The 22,552-nt window shown below is 49.2% G+C and overlaps 1 protein-coding gene across 3 annotated transcripts in view; it reads left to right on the top strand.

The window, feature by feature from the left end:
• KIAA2012 (KIAA2012 ortholog) overlaps positions 1-22,552 on the top strand; it is a 615,491-nt gene that overhangs the window by 573,208 nt on the left and 19,731 nt on the right. For all 3 annotated transcript variants that reach the window (XM_073551517.1, XM_073551518.1, XM_073551516.1), the window contains exon 20: positions 1,189-1,330. In XM_073551517.1, the coding sequence (XP_073407618.1) occupies positions 1,189-1,330 (142 nt within the window). The remainder of the gene's footprint in view (positions 1-1,188; positions 1,331-22,552) is intronic.

The raw sequence follows: 22,552 nt of genomic DNA, 5'->3' as shown, positions 1-22,552 counted from the left end.
ACAGCATACAAATCTAGCAACTGAACACTCATAGACAGGAATGGAGTTGTTGTACCAAATATATTCCAACAGCGAGGCATGCTCATTTCTTGTTATGCAAGCCAGACAAAGCCAAATGTTATGTGTGCAGGTTTATAAACTGATTTCATCATTTGTGCTCTGCCTGGATGACTCCCACTGTCACCTAGGCCTTTTTTTCACAGTTTATCTTTGATAGTCATAGGTTCCCTCCACACTCCTTGACATATCACAGATAAACTGTACAACTGCAGGCTTCTTCCCTCCCCTAGTCTATTCCTCTTCACCAGTAATGCTCTCCCTTCCTCTCATACTCCCTTTGTAGTTTCCTGCCCCCTGCAACCTTTTTGGGCCGCTTTTATCACTCCTGTTTCACATGATGTGGTTCCACATCCAAAAGTATAGGGCTTGCTCATGAGAACTGAAGGGGTATATGTCTGATGCATGCTGCAGCAGACACCCTGATGCTTTCCTCAGGCTGGGGAAACACATGTAATAATAGAGTGATGAGAACAGCACAAACAGGTTGCACGAAACAGAAAATTACCAAGTGAGTGTGGGTGGAGGGAGAGCACTGCTGTTGTGGTGGGGATAGACTATGGCAGATAAACCTTCAGCTGTATAGCTTTTCTGTGAAATTCCTTGGAGCATTGATGGAAACTATAACTATCAAAGATAAGCGGTGAAGAAGCAGGAAAAGATCAAAGTGAGAGTCACCCAGAGTACAAATGATGGAATGGCATTACAAATTGGCACACAAGACAACATGTTTGGTAAGGGGGCTTGCACAGCAAACAATGAACAAGCCATGCCTCCTGATCTGTGAGTGCTTAGAAGGAGGTATTATCAGGGGGATGCCTTGTACTAGAAGCTAGTAGCAAACTATGCCCTCCAATCTGTAACGTCACATCCAGGAATAGAGGGGGAGCACTCAGGAGCTACGTCTTCATCATAGTGAATAATTCTAAATAGCACATACTGTGACAATTGAAAACAATACTATAGATGTCAACCTTTTTTGGGTTTGAAGTTGTATTGATGTGAATACCCCTTTAGCGTCTGACTTCTGCAAGCTTTTCATTGACATACTGAATAATTTGGCTTGATGGTCATTTTACCATTGCTTTCACTTATTTCTGCTTTGGTATGGCTAACATTTCTGATGTATAGACAGAAGACACTACAAAGAGGAAGGGAAAGAAAAAAGCCAAAAGTGAGAAAGCACAAAAACCAGAGAAAGTTCAAGCTTCACCAGCCAAGAAAGTCAGTAAGAAACCTGGAGCAGAACAAGGAAAAGCTGCTTTTGTTGTTGGTAAGGGATTTGTAAAAATACTATGATATTCAAGAGTGGACATCATAAAATATGGGTATTATGGCTTTCATTCATCTAAGTGAAAATTAAATAACAAATTCTAATTTTTTCTAATGTTTGGTAGTTGCATGAAAGAGAAGTTCCAAACTGATCCAGTCCTGTGTGTCACAGTCTTGCAAATAGCTCTCCTCCAGAAACAAAGCTGACTCTCTAGTACCATGTATTTGGGTTAGCTACAATGTCTGACCCCGGCCAAATGACATGACTATACTCAGCCAAGCAAGTTCTGTGGTTCAGAATTTGGAAACTGCTGTTGTCCTCCTATATGGGAATCAGTACTGGTCCCAACACACATTCTTCACTTTCAGGCTAGGTCACACCATGTTTTCGCATCCTAATGAAAGTTTTTGTGTGGTGTTTTTAAATAAATACAATGTTACCTTAAAAGCATGGTGTAAAATAATCCATTTACATCCTATGCCCTTGACTTTTATTATCCAAAATCCGGACTGTGTTCTTTTAAATTATAAAAAAAAAAACTAGCATCACTTTTGTGTCATTTCACATTCTGTCCAAAAATGAAAACAGCATCCTTCATCAGGATTCAAAAACATGTTTTGATCTGGTGCTTATTTTATTTAAGTACGGATTTAATAAGTATCAGCAAAATGTTCCAGAAACAAAGGCAAAGACAGTCATGTTCAACATTAAGGGCCCAATTCATCAAGCCTGCATTGGTCACCCTGATCTTGATGAGGAGTAGTCCTGGAGTCAGACACTCTCGATTCATGTAGAAACATATGCCTCTTCATAAATAATCAGTATCGGACAAGTGGTGCACACTTCCGTGTGTGCCTTGCCACAAATCCTACTCCAGTCCCTGTTCAAATTCATGATGAGCAGCGGCCGCCACGCCCCTGCTTTTCCCCAGTTCAGCCAACTCAGTCAAAGCTGGGCGAAAATGGCATTGAGTTCTGCCAAAATTATGAGACTTTTCAAAAATATTTGAGTCCTCAGTGGTTGATACCTTTTAATGGCTAACTGAAAAGATGGTAACAAATTGCAAGCTTTCCAGACTTGTTACCATCTTTTCAGTTAGCCATTAAAAGGTATTTGTTAAGGCTGGCGGAAGGCACCAAATTATAAAATAATAGTAGGTGCGTTCACAGTCCGGGGTCCACTGTGCTGAGGTGGTACACTGCTGCTAGGTAATGGCGGAAGAATAGAGCGGAGTAAAAATAGTCACACGTGGGTTACGTCACCCAATGTGAACAGGTGCGAACTCTGTTAATGCACAGAGTCGCACACCGCTGAACGAAGATGCCGGAGCCTGTTTAGCTCACAGAGCCTGGCCAAAAGAGCGCACAGTGTACGACCACAGAACTCTACCCCAAGGACACGGGGTTAGAGTCCTTCTAGGCCCACTGAGCGCGGCGTCCCTACCGCGGGCGCCGCTATAGACGCTGGCTATGAAGTGGAGCACGTGCACTGAGGCGTGCCGAGTCCCTGGTGAGGACAGATGCCTGACTCAACCTCTGTCCTACCTACACCTAAGCCTGGGCGCTAGCAGGCTAGGCTGCACAACACATGCGTACCAAGGGTAGGGGTTTCTCAATGAGTCATTCACCAGAGACATTCATACGTGCATACATCACTGTTATGATTGAGTCACCGTAGGAGGCAAAAATAGAAATGCTAGCTAAGTCCAGAAAACCAGAGAAGTTGGCAGCTATCGGATTGCAGACCCCTGAACCTATCAACACAACTAGCAGTAGCCGTGGGGGGCTCCTACGATGCCCTAGGCCCCTCGATCACAGCCGGAGGACTACATAGCCTAAAGACAGAAAGGGAAATCTAAACTGCCCCAGAGCAGACCCCAAAGTAAAAGGCAGCCCCCCACATATAATGACGGTGAAGCAAGAAGAAAGAACAAAACACAGACAGAAAGATAGACTGAGCAAAGATGGGGCCCACGCTAGCTTAGATAGGAAAGGACAGGAAGGCTGCTGTCTGCAATCCGTGAAAACCCCTATGAAAATAAGAGCCAACAAACTGACAGTAAAAAAGGCCCTGAAGACGCTAGGCTTCAAAAAAGCTATGTCAGTACTCAGGAATATTCTGAAGACAGAGCAACAGGCAAAAGGAGATTCAGCTCACCCCAGCAGGGAATGGCAGAATCCAGAAAAGGAAAACAAAACACTAATGCAAAAAGGCAAAGCAGAAATCTTAGCTTTAGATGAGCAGGAATCAGACTGGTTTCCTAGAAGTCCACAGAGAAATCACCCGCAGGCCAGAAGGGCGTCGGCAGCCTTATATCCAGTCATTAACTCCACTCAGCCAGTCATCATCATCAGCCCCAGGTGTCTGACAATCAGGCCCGCTACCTTTCTTCACCAGAAGAGGGAGTTCCTTGGGCCTCAGTAGTGAAGGGGAAAATGAACTCACAACAGTACCTCCCCCTTGAGGAGGGGTCACCGAACCCTCAACCACGCCACCAGGGCGATCAGGGTGAGCCCGATGAAAGGCATGCACCAATCTTTCGGCATGAATATCAGAGGCTGAGACCCAGGAATTATCCTCCTGACCATAACCCTTCCACTTAACCAAATACTGGAGTCTCCATCTAGCCAGACGGGAATCCAGTACTTTCTCTACCTCATATTCCATGTTACCTTCAACCAATACAGGGTCTGGAGGTGCAACCCCCGGAACAACAGGTTCAACAAACCTCTTCAACAAAGATTTATGGAACACATTATGGATTTTAAATGTGACAGGAAGAGCCAAACGAAAAGAGACCGGATTAATAATCTCCAAAATCTTGTAAGGTCCAATAAATCTAGGCTTAAACTTAGGAGAAGCCACCTTCATAGCAATATTTTTTGATGATAACCACACCATATCACCAACCTTAAATTGGGGACCAATGGTCCTATGTCGGTTGGAAAACCGCTGGGCCTTTTCCTGGGAGAGAGATAACTTATCCACCACTTGGTCCCAGATCTGGTGCATTCTCTCCACCACAGTGTCAACCCCTGGGCAGGCGGAGGGCTCCACCTGCCCTGAAGAAAATCGAGGATGAAACCCAAAGTTACAAAAAAAAGGAGACATCAAAGTGGCAAAACTAGCTCTATTATTTAAAGCAAATTCGGCCAAGGGCAAAAATGAAACCCAATCATCCTGATCAGCAGAAATAAAACATCTCAAATATGACTCCAAGGTCTGGTTTGTTCTCTCTGTCTGCCCATTGGTCTGAGGGTGAAAAGCAGAGGAGACGGACAACTGAATTCCCAGCTTGGAACAGAAAGTTCTCCAAAATCTAGACACAAACTGGACTCCTCTGTCAGATACAATGTTCTCAGGAATCCCGTGCAAGCGAACCACCTGTTGTAAAAACAGGGGCACCAATTCAGAGGAAGACGGCAACTTAGGGAGTGGTACAAGATGAACCATCTTAGAGAACCTATCACAAATCACCCAAATAACAGTCATCCTTTGAGAGGCAGGCATATCAGAGATGGCAGAAAGAACTACCCCTTCGCCTAAGATGGTAGCAGGCTTGGTCACCACAGGAGAATCAGCAAAGAAGCTCCTAGAGAGGGCGTCAGCCTTGACATTCTTAGTTCCAGGAAGAAAAGAAACCACAAAATCAAAACGTGTAAAAAACAAGGCCCACCTAGCCTGTCTAGGGTTCAAGCGCTTAGCCGACTCTAGGTAAATCAAATTCTTGTGGTCAGTGAGGACCACGACTTGATGCTTAGCTCCCTCCAACCAATGTCTCCACTCCTCAAATGCCCATTTCATGGCTAACAGTTCCCGATTCCCCACATCATAGTTACGTTCAGATGGAGAGAACTTTCGGGAAAAGAAAGCACAGGGATTCATTTTAGATGTTACAGGATCCTTTTGGGACAAAACAGCTCCTGCACCAATCTCAGAAGCATCCACCTCTACCTGGAACGGAAGTGAGACATCAGGTTGCCGCAAAACCGGGGCGGAGGTGAATCTTCGCTTCAGCTCCTGAAAGGAAGAAACAGCCTCCGGAGACCAATTTAACACATCAGCACCCTTCTTAGTCATATCAGTCAATGGCTTGGCAATACTAGAAAATTTTGCTATAAATTTCCGATAAAAATTAGCAAAACCCAAAAACTTCTGGAGGGCCTTCAAAGAAGTGGGCTGAACCCAATCGTAAATGGCCTGTACCTTGGCCGGGTCCATTTCAATAGTTGACGGGGACAAAATAAATCCCAAAAAAGAAATCCTCTGTACTCCAAAAAGGCATTTAGATCCTTTGACATACAGGGAATTCTCCCTCAAGATCCGGAACACAGTCCGAATATGTTCCACATGAGAATCCCAATCATTGGAGAAGATCAAAATATCATCCAGATAGATAATCAAAAATTTATCGACAAAATCTCGGAAAATATCGTTCATGAAGCACTGGAAGACAGAAGGGGCATTAGTGAGCCCAAAAGGCATCACCAGGTACTCAAAATGTCCCTCCGGAGTATTAAACGCCGTCTTCCATTCATCCCCATGCTTAATGCGAATAAGATTATACGCCCCCCTGAGGTCAAGCTTGGTAAACCAGCAAGCACCTTTAACTCTGGAGAATAGATCAGAAATCAGGGGTAACGGATACTGATATTTAACAGTAATTTTGTTGAGAGCACGATAATCAATACAAGGTCTTAATGATCCATCCTTTTTGGCTACAAAAAAAAACCCGGCACCTAAGGGTGATGAGGATGGTCTAATATGACCCTTCTCCAATGCCTCCTTAATATAGGATCGCATAGCCTCGTGCTCGGGTACAGATAAATTGAAGAGCCGACCCTTGGGAAATTTACACCCCGGGCTCAGTTCAATAGCACAGTCATAACTCCTATGAGGAGGCAGAGACGCAGACTCATTCTCACTAAATACATCATAAAAGTCCGCCAAATAATAAGGAACATCATGCGACTGAGGAGAGGTGGAAAACACCGGAGCCTCACTAAAGGCACACCGACAACCCCAACTCACCACAGACACAGATTTCCAATCCAAAACTGGATTATGAATTTGTAACCAGGGAAACCCCAGAACAATAGTATCATGCAGATTATGTAACACCAAAAACCTGCAATTTTCTTGATGGTCTGGGGCGACTCGCATTACCACCTGGGTCCAAAACTGAGGTTTATTTTTAGCCAAAGGAGTAGCATCAATCCCCCTCAAAGGGATAGGCGTCTGCAGAGGTGTCATCGGAAATCCACAACGTTTAGCAAAATCCAAGTCCATTAGGTTTAGAGCTGCTCCCGAATCCACAAAAGCCTTGGCGGAAAATGTGGACAGGGAGCAGATCAGAGTAATAGCCAGAAGAAACTTAGGTTGAACACCACCAACAGAAAACGTGTGTGCAAAGCGTTTCTCGCGTTTAGGACAGACAGAAATAATATGCGAGGCATCTCCACAGAAAAAACACAACTTATTACGCCTTCTGAACTCCTGACGCTGCTCTCTGGAAAAAACTCTATCACATTGCATAGGTTCAGACATCTGTTCAACAGGTGGCAACACCTCTCGTGCAGCTCTGCGTTCGCGTAAACGCCGATCAACCTGAATGGCTAAAGACATAGAATCGTCAAGACCAGAGGGAACAGGAAATCCCACCATAGTATCTTTTACGGCTTCTGACAACCCCTTCCGAAAGAGAGCAGCCAAGGCATTATCATTCCAGGTAGTAAGTACTACCCACTTTCGGAATTTTTGACAGTACAATTCTGCAGAATCACGACCCTGGTTCAATGCCAGCAGGGTCTTTTCAGCCTGATCAATGGCATTAGGTTCGTCATACAACAACCCCAAGGCCTGAAAAAATGCGTTCACATTAGTCAGAATAGGATCATCTGGTTTCAAAGAAAACGCCCAATCCTGGGGATCGCCACGCAGCAAAGAGATGACAATTTTAACCTGCTGCGCGGAGCTCCCTGACGAGTTAGGCTTCAAGGCAAAAAATAATTTACAATTATTTTTGAAATTCAAAAATTTATACCGATCCCCAAAAAATACATCAGGTGTAGGAATCTTTGGTTCAGCAGCATGTGAATGAGCAAGGTAGGCGGAAATTCCCCGCACTTCGGCAGCGAGCTGCTCCACACGATCAGACAATTGCTTTATCTCCATTGAGAGAAAAAAAAATTCCCCCTACGGCCTCAGAGATATAGAGGAAAAAATATACACACTTTTTTTTTTTTTTTTTTTTTTTTACAATTCTTTCCTGCTATTGAGTACCCTAGAATCTGCGGTATGGCGGGTGATTCTGTTATGATTGAGTCACCGTAGGAGGCAAAAATAGAAATGCTAGCTAAGTCCAGAAAACCAGAGAAGTTGGCAGCTATCGGATTGCAGACCCCTGAACCTATCAACACAACTAGCAGTAGCCGTGGGGGCCTCCTACGATGCCCTAGGCCCCTCGATCACAGCCGGAGGACTACATAGCCTAAAGACAGAAAGGGAAATCTAAACTGCCCCAGAGCAGACCCCAAAGTAAAAGGCAGCCCCCCACATATAATGACGGTGAAGCAAGAAGAAAGAACAAAACACAGACAGAAAGATAGACTGAGCAAAGATGGGGCCCACGCTAGCTTAGATAGGAAAGGACAGGAAGGCTGCTGTCTGCAATCCGTGAAAACCCCTATGAAAATAAGAGCCAACAAACTGACAGTAAAAAAGGCCCTGAAGACGCTAGGCTTCAAAAAAGCTATGTCAGTACTCAGGAATATTCTGAAGACAGAGCAACAGGCAAAAGGAGATTCAGCTCACCCCAGTAGGGAATGGCAGAATCCAGAAAAGGAAAACAAAACACTAATGCAAAAAGGCAAAGCAGAAATCTTAGCTTTAGATGAGCAGGAATCAGACTGGTTTCCTAGAAGTCCACAGAGAAATCACCCGCAGGCCAGAAGGGCGTCGGCAGCCTTATAGCCAGTCATTAACTCCACTCAGCCAGTCATCATCATCAGCCCCAGGTGTCTGACAATCAGGCCCACTACCTTTCTTCACCAGAAGAGGGAGTTCCTCGGGCCTCAGTAGTGAAGGGGAAAATGAACTCACAACACATCACTCACTCCACATAGACTGTATTTACAGACTATCCTAGCGCATGGCCGAGCGGCCATGCGAACCTTTTATAGCTGCGAGCGTCTGGGACCTTCCTGGCTTCTCGGATGGGCCAATCCGAACACGAGCAGGACCTGGGCACGTGACCTTCGATCTCCAATGGGAGATCACTCCATGGGCATGCTCAGTGGCCTGACATGGGGACTTAGTCCCTGGAGAATCTCGCTGCTGAGCAGCATGTATTGCCATAGATGTGCCAGAGGTGGCAGCAGCAAGCAAACCCACGGAGCTGGTCTGGGCAGAGCTCCTGGACCGACGAGTTTGCTGAGCAACCTCCTCTGTGGCTGGAGAGGAATGGGAGAGCGCTGGAAGTAAGGCTCAGTATTCTCGCTGTGCAGCGACAGAAATCTGACGCCTAACATTACCCCCCCTCCTAGGGCCCCCCCCTCTCTGAGCCTCACCCCGCTCAAATTCCGCAATGAGAAGAGGAGCGTGAATGTTCTCCACCGGCTCCCAGGTTCGAGCCTCTGGACCATGACCCTTCCAATCCACCAAGTAAAACTTTTTGCCCTGCATCATCTTGCATCCCACGATGGCATTGACCTCAAACTCGTCTGACGACAGGTCTGATGTCCTGGCAGATGGCTCAGAAAACCGGGACATGTGCACCGGCTTAAGGAGAGACACATGAAATGTGTCGGAGATAGCCAAGTGTGGTGGAAGAGCAAGGCGGTAGACCACAGGGTTGAACTGCTCGAGGACCTTGAAAGGGCCAATATAGCACGGTGCAAACTTAGCGGATTCCACCCGCAGCCTGAAGTTTCGAGCGGAGAGCCACACTAAGTTGCCAGGAGCGAAGGTCATAGCCGGGCGTCGGCGAGTGTCAGCGGAGGACCTCATTCTCTCCTTGGAGGCCCGGATAGCATCCTGCGTGCGATCCCAAATGTCACATGCCTCCACCGCTCAGCCTGCCACCCTAGAGTCAGTGGACGACACGGGCATGGGCACGGGGACACACGGATGCTGGCCGTAATTTAAGAGGAATGGGGTCTGACCGGTGGAGTCGGCCACAGCGTTGTTCAAGGCGAACTACGCCCACGGCAGCAAGTGTGCCCAATCATCCTGCATGGCCGAGACAAAATGTCACAGATACGTCACCAGGGTCTGGTTGGCTCTCTCAACCAACCCGTTCGTCTCGGGATGATAGGCCGAGGAGAGATTTAGCTCTATGCTGAGCAGAGAACAGAGCTCTCTCCAGAACCAAGACGCAAACTGAGGACCCCAGTTGCTGACAATCTTATCCAGCATGCCGTGCAGGTGGAAAACATGTTTAATAAACAACGCTGCCAGGCCCCGTGCCAAAGGTAGCTGAGAGAGTGGTACCAGATGCACCATCTTGGAGAAATGATCGGTGACCACCCAAATGACGGTGCTGCCACTGGACTTGGGCAGACCCACCACAAAGTCCATACCGACCATCTCCCAGGGCCTGTCAGCAACCGGCAGAGGGTAGAGTAACCCAGCGGGCTGCTGCCGAGAGGGCCAATTCAGGGCGCAAGAGACGCACGCCCGTATATCGTCCCTGACGTCACGGGCCATATGCGGCCACAAGTACGTCCTCGCCAGAAGCTCAGAGGTCCGTTTGGCCCCAAAATGTCCACCCACCCTGGATGAATGAGCCCAAGAGAGGACATCCGGTCGCAGATGGGCAGGGACAAAAGTCTTGCCCGAGGTACAGACTCGAGGGCGACCGGAGCCAAAGTCCTCAGGCTCCCAGATGGGACTATCAGCCGAGGCTGCTCCTCCTCCTCCAATGACACCATGGAGCGGGAGAGAGCATCGGCCCGGACGTTCTTCTCCCCGGAGAAAAAATGCAGGATGAAGTGGAAACGGGAGAACAACAAGGACCATCTGGCCTGGCGAGAATTCAGCCACTGGGCTGTTTGTAAATAGACCAAATTCTTGTGGTCGGTGAATACCTGGAAAGGATGGCGAGCCCCCTCCAGGAGGTGTCTCCACTCTGAAAAGGCCAACTTCATTGCTAGCAACTCCCTGTCCTCGATGGAATAATTCCTCTCTGCCGGTGTGAAGGTCTTGGAGAAGAAGAAGCATGGGTGCTTCCGACCTTGCGAGTCCTTCTGGAACAGGACCGCTCCAGCACCAACGGAAGAGGAATGAAGGGCTTATCTACATCGGTGCAATGTAGAATGGGAGCGCTAGCGAAATGGGACATAATGGAGAAGGCCTTGGAGACCGGTTCTGACCACAACTTGGGGTTTGCACCCTTCTTGGTGAGGGCTACCAAGGGTGCTACCAAAGTCGAGAAGTGGGGGATGAATTGGCGATAGTAATTTATGAACCCCATAAAGCGCTGCACCGCTTTGAGAGAATGAGGTTCCTGCCAATCCATCACCGCCTGTAGCTTGGCAGGATCCATGGCCAATCCCCAGGCGGAGATGATATAGCCCAGGAAAGGCAAGGACTCCTGCTCAAACACACACTTCTCCAACTTGGCATAGAGGGAGTTTGCCCGCAGGCGATCGAAAACTTTGCAAACATCTCTCCAGTGGGAGTCAATATCTGTTGAGTAGATGAGAATATCATCCAGATAGACTACAACCGAGGTGGTAAGCATATCCCAGAAGATATCGTTCACAAAGTCTTGGAAGACGGCCGGAGCATTACAGAGGCCGAAGAGCATCACCAGGTATTCATAGTGCCCATCCCTGGTGTTAAATGCCGTCTTCCATTCGTCCCCATCACGGATGCGAATCAGGTTGTAAGCCCCCCGCAGATCAAGTTTGGAAAACACCCTCGCTCCTCGTAGCCTATCAAACAGCTCTGATATCAGGGGCAGAGGATACTTATTCTTAACGGTGATGGCGTTAAGACCCCTGTAATCAATGCAAGGACGTAGTTCTCCACTCTTCTTCTGGACGAAGAAGAATCCCGCCCCCACTGGTGACACTGACTTCCTAATGAATCCTCTTGCCAGATTCTCCCTGATGTATTGAGACATGGCCTCTGTCTCTGAGAGAGATAGGGGATAGACTCGACCCCGGGGAGGCTCAGCACCAGGCAAGAGGTCAATAGGACAGTCATAGGGGCGATGCGGTGGATGGTCTCTGCCGCCTTTTTGGAGAACACGTCCGCATACTGTCGATAGTGTTTGGGGAGTGAGGAGAGATCTGCGGGAACCTTGGGAACCGCCAGAGTGGAAGAACCAAACCCAAGTGTCCCCTTAAAGGACAGCTTGGAGGAAAACTCTGCAGATTCTAGTGAGCCGCCTCCTACGGCCACTAGGGGCGAGCGTCTTCCCAGCCACTGTGTGCACTGGTTGGCAAAGTGACAGGACTGCCGGCAACCATAACAGATTCCCTTGCGGGAAGCCCACTGACGCTCGGAAGCCCGATCAGGAGATTCCAGAGGTTTAGCAAAACTGGGTGCCAACCTAAACCTCTGCCTATACTAGGTCCGCTCCAACCTTCGCTCGGCAAAGCGAAGGTCTATACGGGTGGAGACGGTGATAAGCTCCTCCAGTGAAGCAGGAATCTCCCTGGTGGCCAGTGCGTCTTTCACATGGCCAGCCAAACCTCTCCAGGATGCTGGAATGAGGACCTTATCTGGCCACTCTAACTCCGAGGTCAGCGTCCGGAACTGGATGGCAAAGTGGCTGACCATGGACGAACCCTGTGACAATGCCAGCAGCTGGAGCACGGTGTCATGGGTGACTCGCGGTCCCAGGAAGACATGCTTCAGAGTGTCCAGGAATCGAGAGGCACTCTGCACCACAGGATCATCACGCTCCCTCAGCGGTGTGGCCCATTCCAAAGCCCTGCCCAACAAGAGGGAAATAATAAATCCCACTTTGGCCCGCTCGGAGGGGAATCGTGCTGCCAGCAGCTCCAGCTGTATCGAGCACTGGCTCACGAAACCCCTACAAGAGGCACTATCACCCGAGAACTTCTCGGGCAGTGGGAGGCGGGACAAAGTCGGGGCAGGGATGGCAGTGGTCACATGGGAGACAGCTTCTGTGGCTGCCTGAACAGCGACCGCAGTAACATCCTCAGCTGAAGCTGGACGCTCGAGAGCCGCCAACCTGCCCTGCAGCTGCCAGATGTACTGCAGCAGTCGTTGTTCGTCCGCCATTACTTGCCAGACCCTGGTGCTAGGATAATGTTAAGGCTGGTGGAATGCACCAAATTATAAAATAATAGTAGGTGCGTTCGCAGCCCGGGGTCCATCGTGCAGAGGTGGTACACTGCTGCTAGGTAATGGTGGAAGAATAGAGTGGCGTAAAAACAGTCACACGTGGGTTACGTCACCCAATGTGAACATGTGCGAACTCTGTTAATGCACAGAATCGCACAACCGCTGAACGAAGATGCCGGAGCCAGTTTAGCTCACAGAGCCCAGCCAAAAGAGTGCACAGTGTACGGCCGCAGAACTCTACCCCAAGGACACAGGGTTAGAGTCCTTCTAGGCCCACTGAGCGCGGCGTCGCTCCGCGGGCGCCGCTATAGACGCTGGCTATGAAGTGGAGCACGTGCACTGAGGCGTGCCGAGTCCCTGGTGAGGACTGATGCCTGACTCAACCTCTGTCCTACCTACACATAAAGCCTGGGCACTAGCAGGCTAGGCTGCACAACACATGCGTACCAAGGGTAGGGGTTTCTTAATGAGTCATTCACCAGAGACATTCATACGTGCATACATCACTCACTCCACATAGTCTGTAAATACAGTCTATCCTAGCGCATGGCCGAGCGGCCATGCGAACCTTTTATAGCCGCGAGCGTCCGGGACCTTCCTGGCTTCTCAGATGGGCCAATCCGAACACGAGCAGGACCTGGGCACGTGACCTTCGATCTCCAATGGGAGATCACTCCACGGGCATGCTCAGTGGCCCTGGAGAATCTCGCTGCTGAGCAGCATGTATTGCCATAGATGTGCCAGAGGTGGCAGCAGCAAGCAAACCCACAGAGCTGGTCTGGGCAGAGCGCCTGGACCGACGAGTTTGCTGAGCAGCCTCCTCTGCGGCTTGAGAGGAATGGGAGACCGCTGGAAGTAAGGCTTGGGATTCTTGCTGTGCAGCGACAGAAATCTGACACCTAACAGTATCAACCACTGAGGACTCTCAATTCTGAATATTTTTCTATCTACTGGCTAACACAGTACAAATAAATATATCTTTCCTGAGACTTTTCAAAGCTTTCTTAGCCGAGTACTGGCATAAAAGCTTTGATGAGTTAGACCCAGACAGTATATACAAATTGGGGCACTCACTAATCATTTAGTTTTTTTACTCGCTACTCCAGCAACATATGTGTAGTAGTGGACACAAACACCAAACACAGGCGATGAGCTGTTTCAATCAATGCCTCCTATATTATGGCCCTAGCAGCATTTGAGACCCCCAATATTTGATGAGTAGAGGTCCCCTCCCCTGTTGATCATCAGACACACTCACTTCATTGCTTATCCTGGTGTAATACTGCACAAATGATTGTGGCTGAGCTTTCTAGTAAGTCCCACTCATGTGCAGTAAGGATAGACCATAAAAAGAACAACTTTATTGACAGTGCCTGAAGGCAGACAAATGGATGCTTCACAAACGGACATCAAAATGACATAACGCAATCACATGAGTTAACGCAAGCGTTAACGCGAACCAAATTTAGACAAAATTTGGCTCATTTCAGCACATCCGTTTAACTGATCCTTTAAACGGTTTGTAGTAAACGCAATGTGAACCTAGCCTTAGGGTATAGATAGACCAATAAGTCTCAGAGAGCTCCTGTATGGTTCCACATGCATATTGAATTTATAAAAAGTACTTTTCAACAATGACATAACATCAGCAATAATTGTAAATCGTAACAGAGCATGGATAGATTAATGTCTGATGTAATTCATGCAGCAGAGGAAACAAGAAATGAAGAGTATTACTTTGCACTATATGACAACGCCAAAACAGGATCAAGTTCTTAAGGGGGTCTCTGTATGCACAGGGTACAATCAGGTATAACGAGATGTAATGGGAGGAAAGGGGTAAGGGAGAGCAGATGAGAGAGGGGGAAGAAGAAAACAAAGAGAGGGTTGTGGTTTCATCCCAGCAGCACTCATAAGGCAATGAATAAAGTATATATATAAAGGAAACTATAAATGCATGCCACATCATATCAGGTCAACTTGAAGATAGTGAACATAAGTAAGCATATTTGATCCAAGGTGTAACTTTTTCATGTTTATCCAATAAAATGCTGGACAACTTCTCATTTATCATAAATCCGTCCATAATGGACTTGCATTCCTGTCGGGGAACAGATCATTTCTTCCATGAATGTGCAATGGTTTATTTTTTTGGTGGCCAGAAACAAAAAAGTAAGGAGTTGAGATTGTGTATGAGTGAAGTCTGACGCACTGTAATGTAGGGGGCAAACCTGAGATCACAGAGTAATGTGATATTAAAGCACCACTACAGTGTTCTTTTTTTATTTCACTGCTGGAGTGGTTCTACTAATGTAAGATCCCTGCACCTAATATTATTCTCCCCACCCGCCGTCATCAACTCTTCCCTGAACCACTCTGGTCCTGCGCCGCCATCTTGTGACCACAGCTTCTGACTGACCGAAACACAGTAACATAGCATAGTAACAAGGCCGAAAAAAGAAATTTGTCCATCCAGTTCAGCCTATATTCCGTCAGAATAAACCCTCAGATCTACGTCCTTCTAAAGAACCTAATCACTATAAGATACAATATTCCTACGCTCCAGGAAGACATCCAGGCCTCTCTTGAACCCCTCGACTGAGTTCGCCATCACCACCTCCTCAGGCAAGGAATTCCAGATTCTCACTGCCCTAACTTCTATGTTGGTGGAAAAACCTTCTCTCCTCCAAACACAAAGAATGCCGCCGGGGAGTTCACTTACTATGGCGGAGGTCGAGCGGCTTCTGGAACAGCTATGGGCCGCGGCCCAGTCGCAGCCCCCAGGCTGGCTGGCATCTCAGGTGGCGGGGATCGTTTGGGGGACCTCCGGGCAGTCGGCCGCAGGATCAGGGACGGAGCGGCGTTCCAGACGGGTGAGGCTTCCCGAGCGACTCTCACCCGACGCAGCTCCCAGGGCCTCGCAGCGCCGCAGGAGCCCCTTCCGGGACCCTCCAGGCCAGGTGCTGCGCTCTGCTCCCACCGCTGCTACCCGGCCTGGGAGGAATCCGCAGGCTCGGCGAGGGCCCGCAGCGGTGACAAGGCCGCAGCCTAGATCCAGGCGGAGGGCGTACCTGTCACGCGCTGGGCGGCAGGTGGCACGAGGAACAGCGGGGGGCCGCGGCGGTAGCCTCCCCCTCAAGCACGGGGGTGAACGACGGGGAAACAACGGCCTGCAACCCTGCGGAGCTGCCATCTCTGTCCCCCAGCAGTGGGGGGACATCGGGTGCGGTGGGGGGCCGCGGCGGGGGGCCCCGGCTCAGCGGTCCGCTTCAGGGGCAGCACCTGGAGGAGGAGGATGTCTCAGCAGCAGGATTGCGGCCTGCACCCCTGCAGGGCCGGTACCAGGGAGGCCCATGGATGGAGGTGATGGGCTCTTTCCGGTTGGCCTGGAAGCGCAGCGGGGGGCCATACATGCTTCCCTGCTGGATCCAGGCGTGGCAGCAGGAACTCACCGCATAGTGTCCCGGCCAGCATCTGTATCCGAGGTCCCGCCATCAGGGTCCCCCGGGGGGCTCAGGCACCCCTATCCGGTTCCTTCTGTGGGGAGTCCCAGTGGACGACAGCAAGCCGGCGAGGTTACATCAGTGGATCCAGGTTTTCCAGCTGGAGGGCACACAGCTCCCTCACAGCCCGGTGAGTATGGTTCTGTGTCCCCGTTTGTCATCCAGTTGCGGCGTCATCCTGGTTAGGCGGGGGGCCGCTGGCAGAATCCCTCGGTGTCAGTGGGGGGGTCGGGGTTCGGTGACGTAGCCGCAGTCGGGGGTGTCAGCGACGTGCTCGCGGACATGCATACCTTGGTGTCCCATCTGGAGTGGGGTCTCATCGCGCCTTCACCAATAGCAGCTTGGGTTGGGGTACAAGTTGGGAGTCCTGCGGGACAGAGCGGGTCGGACCCAGCCGGGCGTGCAGACGAGGCGGTGTTGGTATCGGTGCAGATGGAGAAGGAAAAAGAATGTCGTGTGCATTTGGACGACAGGGGGCATGGGGAGGTGTATGTTTGTTTTGAAGGCTAGTTGGGTGCTCATTTAAAGAAGGAAGTAAAGGAGCGCATTTGGAAGGACGAGTACGTGGAAATATTTTCCTTGTTACCACTCAAAAAATTTAATTTGGATAAGGGTAAGAAGGATGATAGCAAAAAGGTGGACGAAGAAAAGCGCAGGTGGCGTCTGATCCCCCAAACGTTTGTCAATTGGCAACAGGCATTTGCCATATTGGCTAGCGTCATTGGGGAAAAGGCTTCGGATAATTGCTCAGCCTTATTTTGTTACTTTGACGCCATAGGGGAGGCCTACAGGGTACGTACGGTGGGCAGGCTTGGTTGTGGTATGACGAGCAATTCCGGCAGAGGAAGGCTGTCCGTCCGGCTATCCGTTGGGATCAGAAGCACATTGGGTTGTGGATGCGGGTTATAGCTCAGAATAAGTTTGGGAGCTCCTTTCATGGGGGGGCTGGGAGTACCAGCCAGAGTAGCAGCAATTCCGGTGTCTCAGGTGGAGGCAGGCAAGGTCAAACGGGGAGTCACAAGTTAGGCGTGTGCTGGCAGTTTAACGACTGCTAGTGTAAATTTGGGGCGAATTGCAAATTCAAACATCTTTGCTCCAACTGCAATAGCGCGTCGAATGGAGCCGCCAAGTGCTTCAAGAAAGGGAAGCCCAGAACCAGCGGTAGTAATTCCCAAGGGGGAGACTCCAGTGAAGCTGGAAAGGATGGTCCCTTATCTAAATAGATATGGGGACAGGGAGAAGGCGGCATTGCTGTACGCGGGTTTTAAAGACGGTTTTGCTATCCCTCACCCCCGTCTCCAATTCCGCGAGTTTTAAAAAATTTGCGTTCAGCCTTGTTGCATGGCTCAGTGGTTTCAGAAAAACTGGAAAAGGAAGTTTTGTTGGGCTGTATGGCGGGTCCCTTTGTTTCTCCCCCCTTTGCGGATTTGGTGGTTTCTCCTCTGGGAGTGGTTCCGAAGAAAGAGCCGAATAAGTTTCGGCTTATCCAACATTTGTCTTACCCACGCGGGGGGTCGGTTAACGACGGTATTGATCCTGAGATCTGTTCGGTGGTTTACTCCTCCTTTGACGAAGCAGCGCGGTGGGTACGAAAATGTGGTCGGGGTGCTCTCATGGCCAAAATGGACGTAGAATCCGCATTTCGTTTGCTGCCGGTCCACCCGGATAGCATGAAGTTGCTGGGTTGCTATTGGGAAGGCATGTTTTTTGTCGACAGGTGTCTACTCATGGGATGTTCACTGTCCTGTGCATATTTTGAAGCATTCAGCTCCTTTTTGGAGTGCGTCGTGCGTGATGTTTCTGGTTTCGATTCTGTCATTCATTACTTGGATGATTTTTTGTGTGTTCGCCCGACGGATTCTTTGCGTTGTGACAGAATGTTGCAGGCCATTGATTGGGTGGCAGAGTGGTTTGGGGTTCCACTTGCGCCTGGGAAAACCGAGGGCCCCAGTATGTGCCTGCGTTTCTTGGGAATTGTCGTTGACACGGTGAGTTGGGAGTTCCGGCTGCCTGAGGATAAGTTGGCGGATTTGCGAGCGGAGGTGGTCCAAGCGCATCGGGTAAAAAAGTTGTCTCTGCGTGATCTCCAGTCTTTGTTGGGGAAGCTAAACTTTGCATGTCAGGTCATGCCGATGGGGCGAGTTTTTTTCACATCCTTTGGCAAGCGCGACTGCGGGTATTCGTGCCCCGCATTATTTCATCAGATTGTCTGCCGAACTCAGGGCAGATTTGGCAATCTGGAAGTCTTTTCTGGAGGGGTATAACGGCCGTTCGTTGGTGATGGAAGAGGTGGTCAGCAACGAAGCGTTGGAGTTGTTCACGGACGCGGCTGGCGGTGTTGGATTTGGGGCTTACTTCCGGGGACAGTGGTGCGCGTCCCAGTGGCCCGATGAGTGGATTACGGACGGCTTGGTACACAACATCACTTTGTTGGAGATTTTTCCGATTCTCGTAGCCGTACATCTGTGGAGACGGGAGTTTTGTGATTGGCGCGTGCGCTTTAATTGAGATAATATGGGCCTGGTATGTGCGATCAATGGTCTTACTGCATCGTCCCCCCAGTTGTCCGGGTGTTGCAACAGCTGGTCTTACTGTGTTTGGATCTGAACACGCATGTGACCGTGACACATGTTCCAGGTGTCAAGAACGATATAGCTGACTCTCTTTCTAGGTTCGCAGTGGGATCGGTTCCGCTCTTTGGCGCCAGAGGCAGAGATCATGGGTTTAGTTTGTCCGGAGGAGCTGTGGAAAGTGGCTTGCGGGCTGCGGAGTCGCTGATTGAGTCATCTTTAGCCCCGAAAACTTGGAAGGCATACCGGGCAGTCTGGCGCAAGTGGGAGGAGCATCTTGCAGCTGGCGCGGCAGTCGGGCCTGGGCTGGATCAGGAGGGATTTTTGTTGTCTTGGTTGGGGCGTGGGGCCTCTGAGGGTTGGTCTGGTGCAAAAGCCATGCGTATTTTGGCGGGGTTGTGTTTTGGTTTCCGTTTGCTCAGCTGTCGCAATTGGACAAAGACATTTTTGGTGAAACAGGCCGCAAAAGGGTTTCGCCGGTTGAAAAGCGGGGGCGTTTTGAGGCGTCCGATATCTTTTAACGTATTGGAGTGGTTGAGCGGCATTTTGGAATCTGTGTGTTCTTCATGCTACGAGGTTTTGTTATTTCGCATAGCTTTTTCGTTGGCATTCTTTGGTGCATTGAGGGTTTGGGAGCTAGTGTCGGGTAACAAAGAGTCAATTGGTGGTATATTGCCAGGGATGTTGTGGTTACTGCACGGGGCATTGAGTTTTGGCTGCTGCGGTCCAAAACGGACCAGGCAGGAAAAGGCCGCCGAGTGGTGTTAGGCAGTGTGCCTGGGTCTCTAATGTGCCCCGTTCAGTGTTTGCGGAGTTTTTGGGAATTTAGTCCTAGCTTGAGCAGTTCCCTTTTGTGTCACGTTGATGGCTCTAGTTTCTCCAGATACCAATTTGGCGCTGTTTTTAAGAAGTCCATTCGATTGTTGGGATTGGATGAATCCCGTTTTGCTTCTCATTCGTTCTGGATAGGGGCAGCTTCGGAGGCGGCAGTTCAGGGTTTGGACGCGGCTTCGATACAGCGCATCGGTGGTTGGGCGTCTAATCGTTACCAAAGTTATGTTAGGTCGGTGGGTGGTGACTGTTGATGCAGAGGGTTGCATTCACATTTAATTTGGGTTGGATTTGATGTTTTGCATTGCCCTTTTATTTCAGGTGTCGAGCCGTTGCTGGTGTGGATTTATGGTCATTCCTTCATTTACTGGGGAGCATTGCGAGCCGATGTCAGGAACGAAGGAAGACAGCTCGGTTTTTCAAGGAACCCGTGTTGCGTTGGTGTGGTTTTAGGGGGATGGAGTGGAGACGGGTCTTACAGGAAATACACGAGTGCGTTCGGTTGGACCGCGCTCCGGACATCCTGGTGTTACATTGTCGGGGGTAACGACTTGGCGGTTCGACCGTTTCGGGAATTGATAAGGGACATTAAGCAGGATTGTTTGCGCCTGTGGTTGCTATACCGAGGGGTCCCTCGTAGGCGATGGCGTTCTATGAGGTCTCTAACAATGGTCAACAAGGCCAGGATAAAGGTAAACAGGGCCGTGTCCTCTTTTGTCATCAGGAATGGGGGAGTGGCTGTGCGACACTTTGATTTGGAAAAGGGCGAGGGTGATTTTTGGCTGGCCGATGGGGTTCATCTGAATTTGGTCGGCTCTGATATTTGGGCTCTCGGTCTCCAGGAGGGCATTGAGCGGGCCATAGCATGGCGTGTTCAGGGGGTCTCGGGCCATTGAGGTGTTCAAGTGCCCTCGTTGTGGCGGTTTGGAGAGGGGGAGGAGTCCTCGAAGTCGGTTGAAAATTGGTTTTGGAGACTCAGTGTCTAGGGTCTCCTTCATTCAAAGGCATGTTGGGGGTGATCTGGTGAAAGGTGGATGGGGAGTTTCTGACAAGTGGGCGGATCCCCAAGTAGCTTAGTGGACAATATATATCGGTGTTGGTGCTCCCGAGCCAGTGGGGTAACAGCTGGGAGCAACCATGATGGGTGTTTGTCCACGGCATTTCGGGCTTCTTCACCAAGATCTTGGGGCTTCAAGGACTCCTTCTCAGTGTTCAAGTTATGGTATATGTGATTTATGTTTCACTGTTTATTGCTTGGTGTTTAATAAAGGCTGCTGTGGCCATAACATTCCAAAAGAAATCCCTAGTCTCCGTGTTTTTGGGTGAGTGGCGGAATGAAGGTGACATAGGGGGAGGCTAGGGGATGCTGTGATGCTTGTTTCCCCCCCTCAGGTAACAACTTGACACTACCAACGTCATGCCTTTATGGGTTTCGCAGGTCTCTGTTTCCCAGTTAATATCTAGGTAATTAAAGTCCCCCTTAACAAGGACCTCTTAATGGGTTGCAGCTTCATCTATCTGCCTTAGTAGTAGACTTTCCATGATTTCTGTTATATTTGGGGGTTTGTAACAGACCCCAATGAGAATTTTGTTACTATTTTTCCCTTCATGTATTTTGACCCATATGGACTCTACATCCTCATTCCCTTTGCTAATATCCTCCACCTTAAAGTGGATTTTACACAAGACTTTACATAAAGACAAACCCCTCCTCCTAACCAATTTTTGCGATCCTTTCTAAACAGACTGTAACCCTGTAAGTTCACTGCCCAGTCATAGCTTTCATCTAACCATGTCTCAGTTATTCCCACTATGTCATAGTTACCTGTAGATATTTCTGCTTCTAGTTCTTCCATCTTGTTTGTCAGGCTTTTGGCATTTGCGAGCATGCAGTTTAGAGGATTTGGTTTTGTTCAGTCACCTCCCTGTGGTTTATATTAGAAATTTTCTTACCTCCCTTCTGAGTATGTTGTCTTGGGTCTGCTTTGCCGCACCTCATATACTTCATCAGTATATTTTGTGGCTTCATGTTCGTGTCTAATGTTTTTCTTCCCATCCCCTCTTCTTCTAATTTAACACCCTCCTGATGGGTGTAGCGAGTCTTCTGGTGAATGTCTGTTTCCCAGGTTTGTTGAGGTGTAGTGCGTCTCTGGCGAGGAGTTCGTCGTACAGGTAATTCACACTGTGGTCCAGGAATCCGAATCCTTGTTGTCTGCACCATCGTCTTAGCCAGTTGTTCGCATCAAGGATCCTGTTCCATCTCCTGGTGCCATGCCTGTCTACTGGAAGGATAGAAGAAAAAACTACCTGCGCATCCAGTTCCTTTACTTTCTTCCCCAACTCTTCAAAGTCCTTGCAGATTGTCGGTAGATCCTTCCTTGCCGTGTCATTGGTGCCAAAATGTATGAGAAGAAATGGGTGGACGTCCTTGGAACTGATGAGCTTTCGTATCCTATTGGTCACATCCTTGATCTTCACACCTGGGAGGCAGCATACTTCTCTTGCGCTTATGTCCGTTCTGCAGATGGTTGTTTCTGTGCCTCTCAGTAGTGAGTCTCCCACCACTACCACTCTTCTTCGCTTCTTGGCTGTACTTCTTGTTGTCACTTTTGGGTGTTGCTGTATGCCCTTTTCTTCCTTGCTTGCTGGTAGTGCCTCATCCTTAGGTGTGCCATCTTCGTCCTCCACAAGGACTTGGTATTGGTTTCTCAGTTTTGTGGTTGGTGATGTCTCCATGGTCTTCTTGCTTCTTTTGGTCATATGCTTCCACTCGTCTGTTTTTGGAGGTTCTATTACACTTTCTTCACCTTCTGTGACCAGTAGAGAGGCTTGTGTTCTGTCTAGGAAGTCTTCAGTTTCTTTGAGTTTCAAAGTTGCAATTCTTTCTTCCAGACCCTGCACCTTTTCTTCTAAAAGGGCCAGTATGAGAAGAGACACACGAACACTGGATATAGATGATATATCTACACAAATTATCTAAATAATAGTCATAATAATGA

This window comes from Dendrobates tinctorius, unplaced genomic scaffold (assembly GCF_039654945.1).
Source record: "Dendrobates tinctorius isolate UK_male_01 unplaced genomic scaffold, ASM3965494v1 ptg000177l, whole genome shotgun sequence".
NCBI classification, from domain to species: domain Eukaryota; kingdom Metazoa; phylum Chordata; class Amphibia; order Anura; family Dendrobatidae; genus Dendrobates; species Dendrobates tinctorius.
This window is presented reverse-complemented; position numbering and strand designations above follow the sequence as displayed.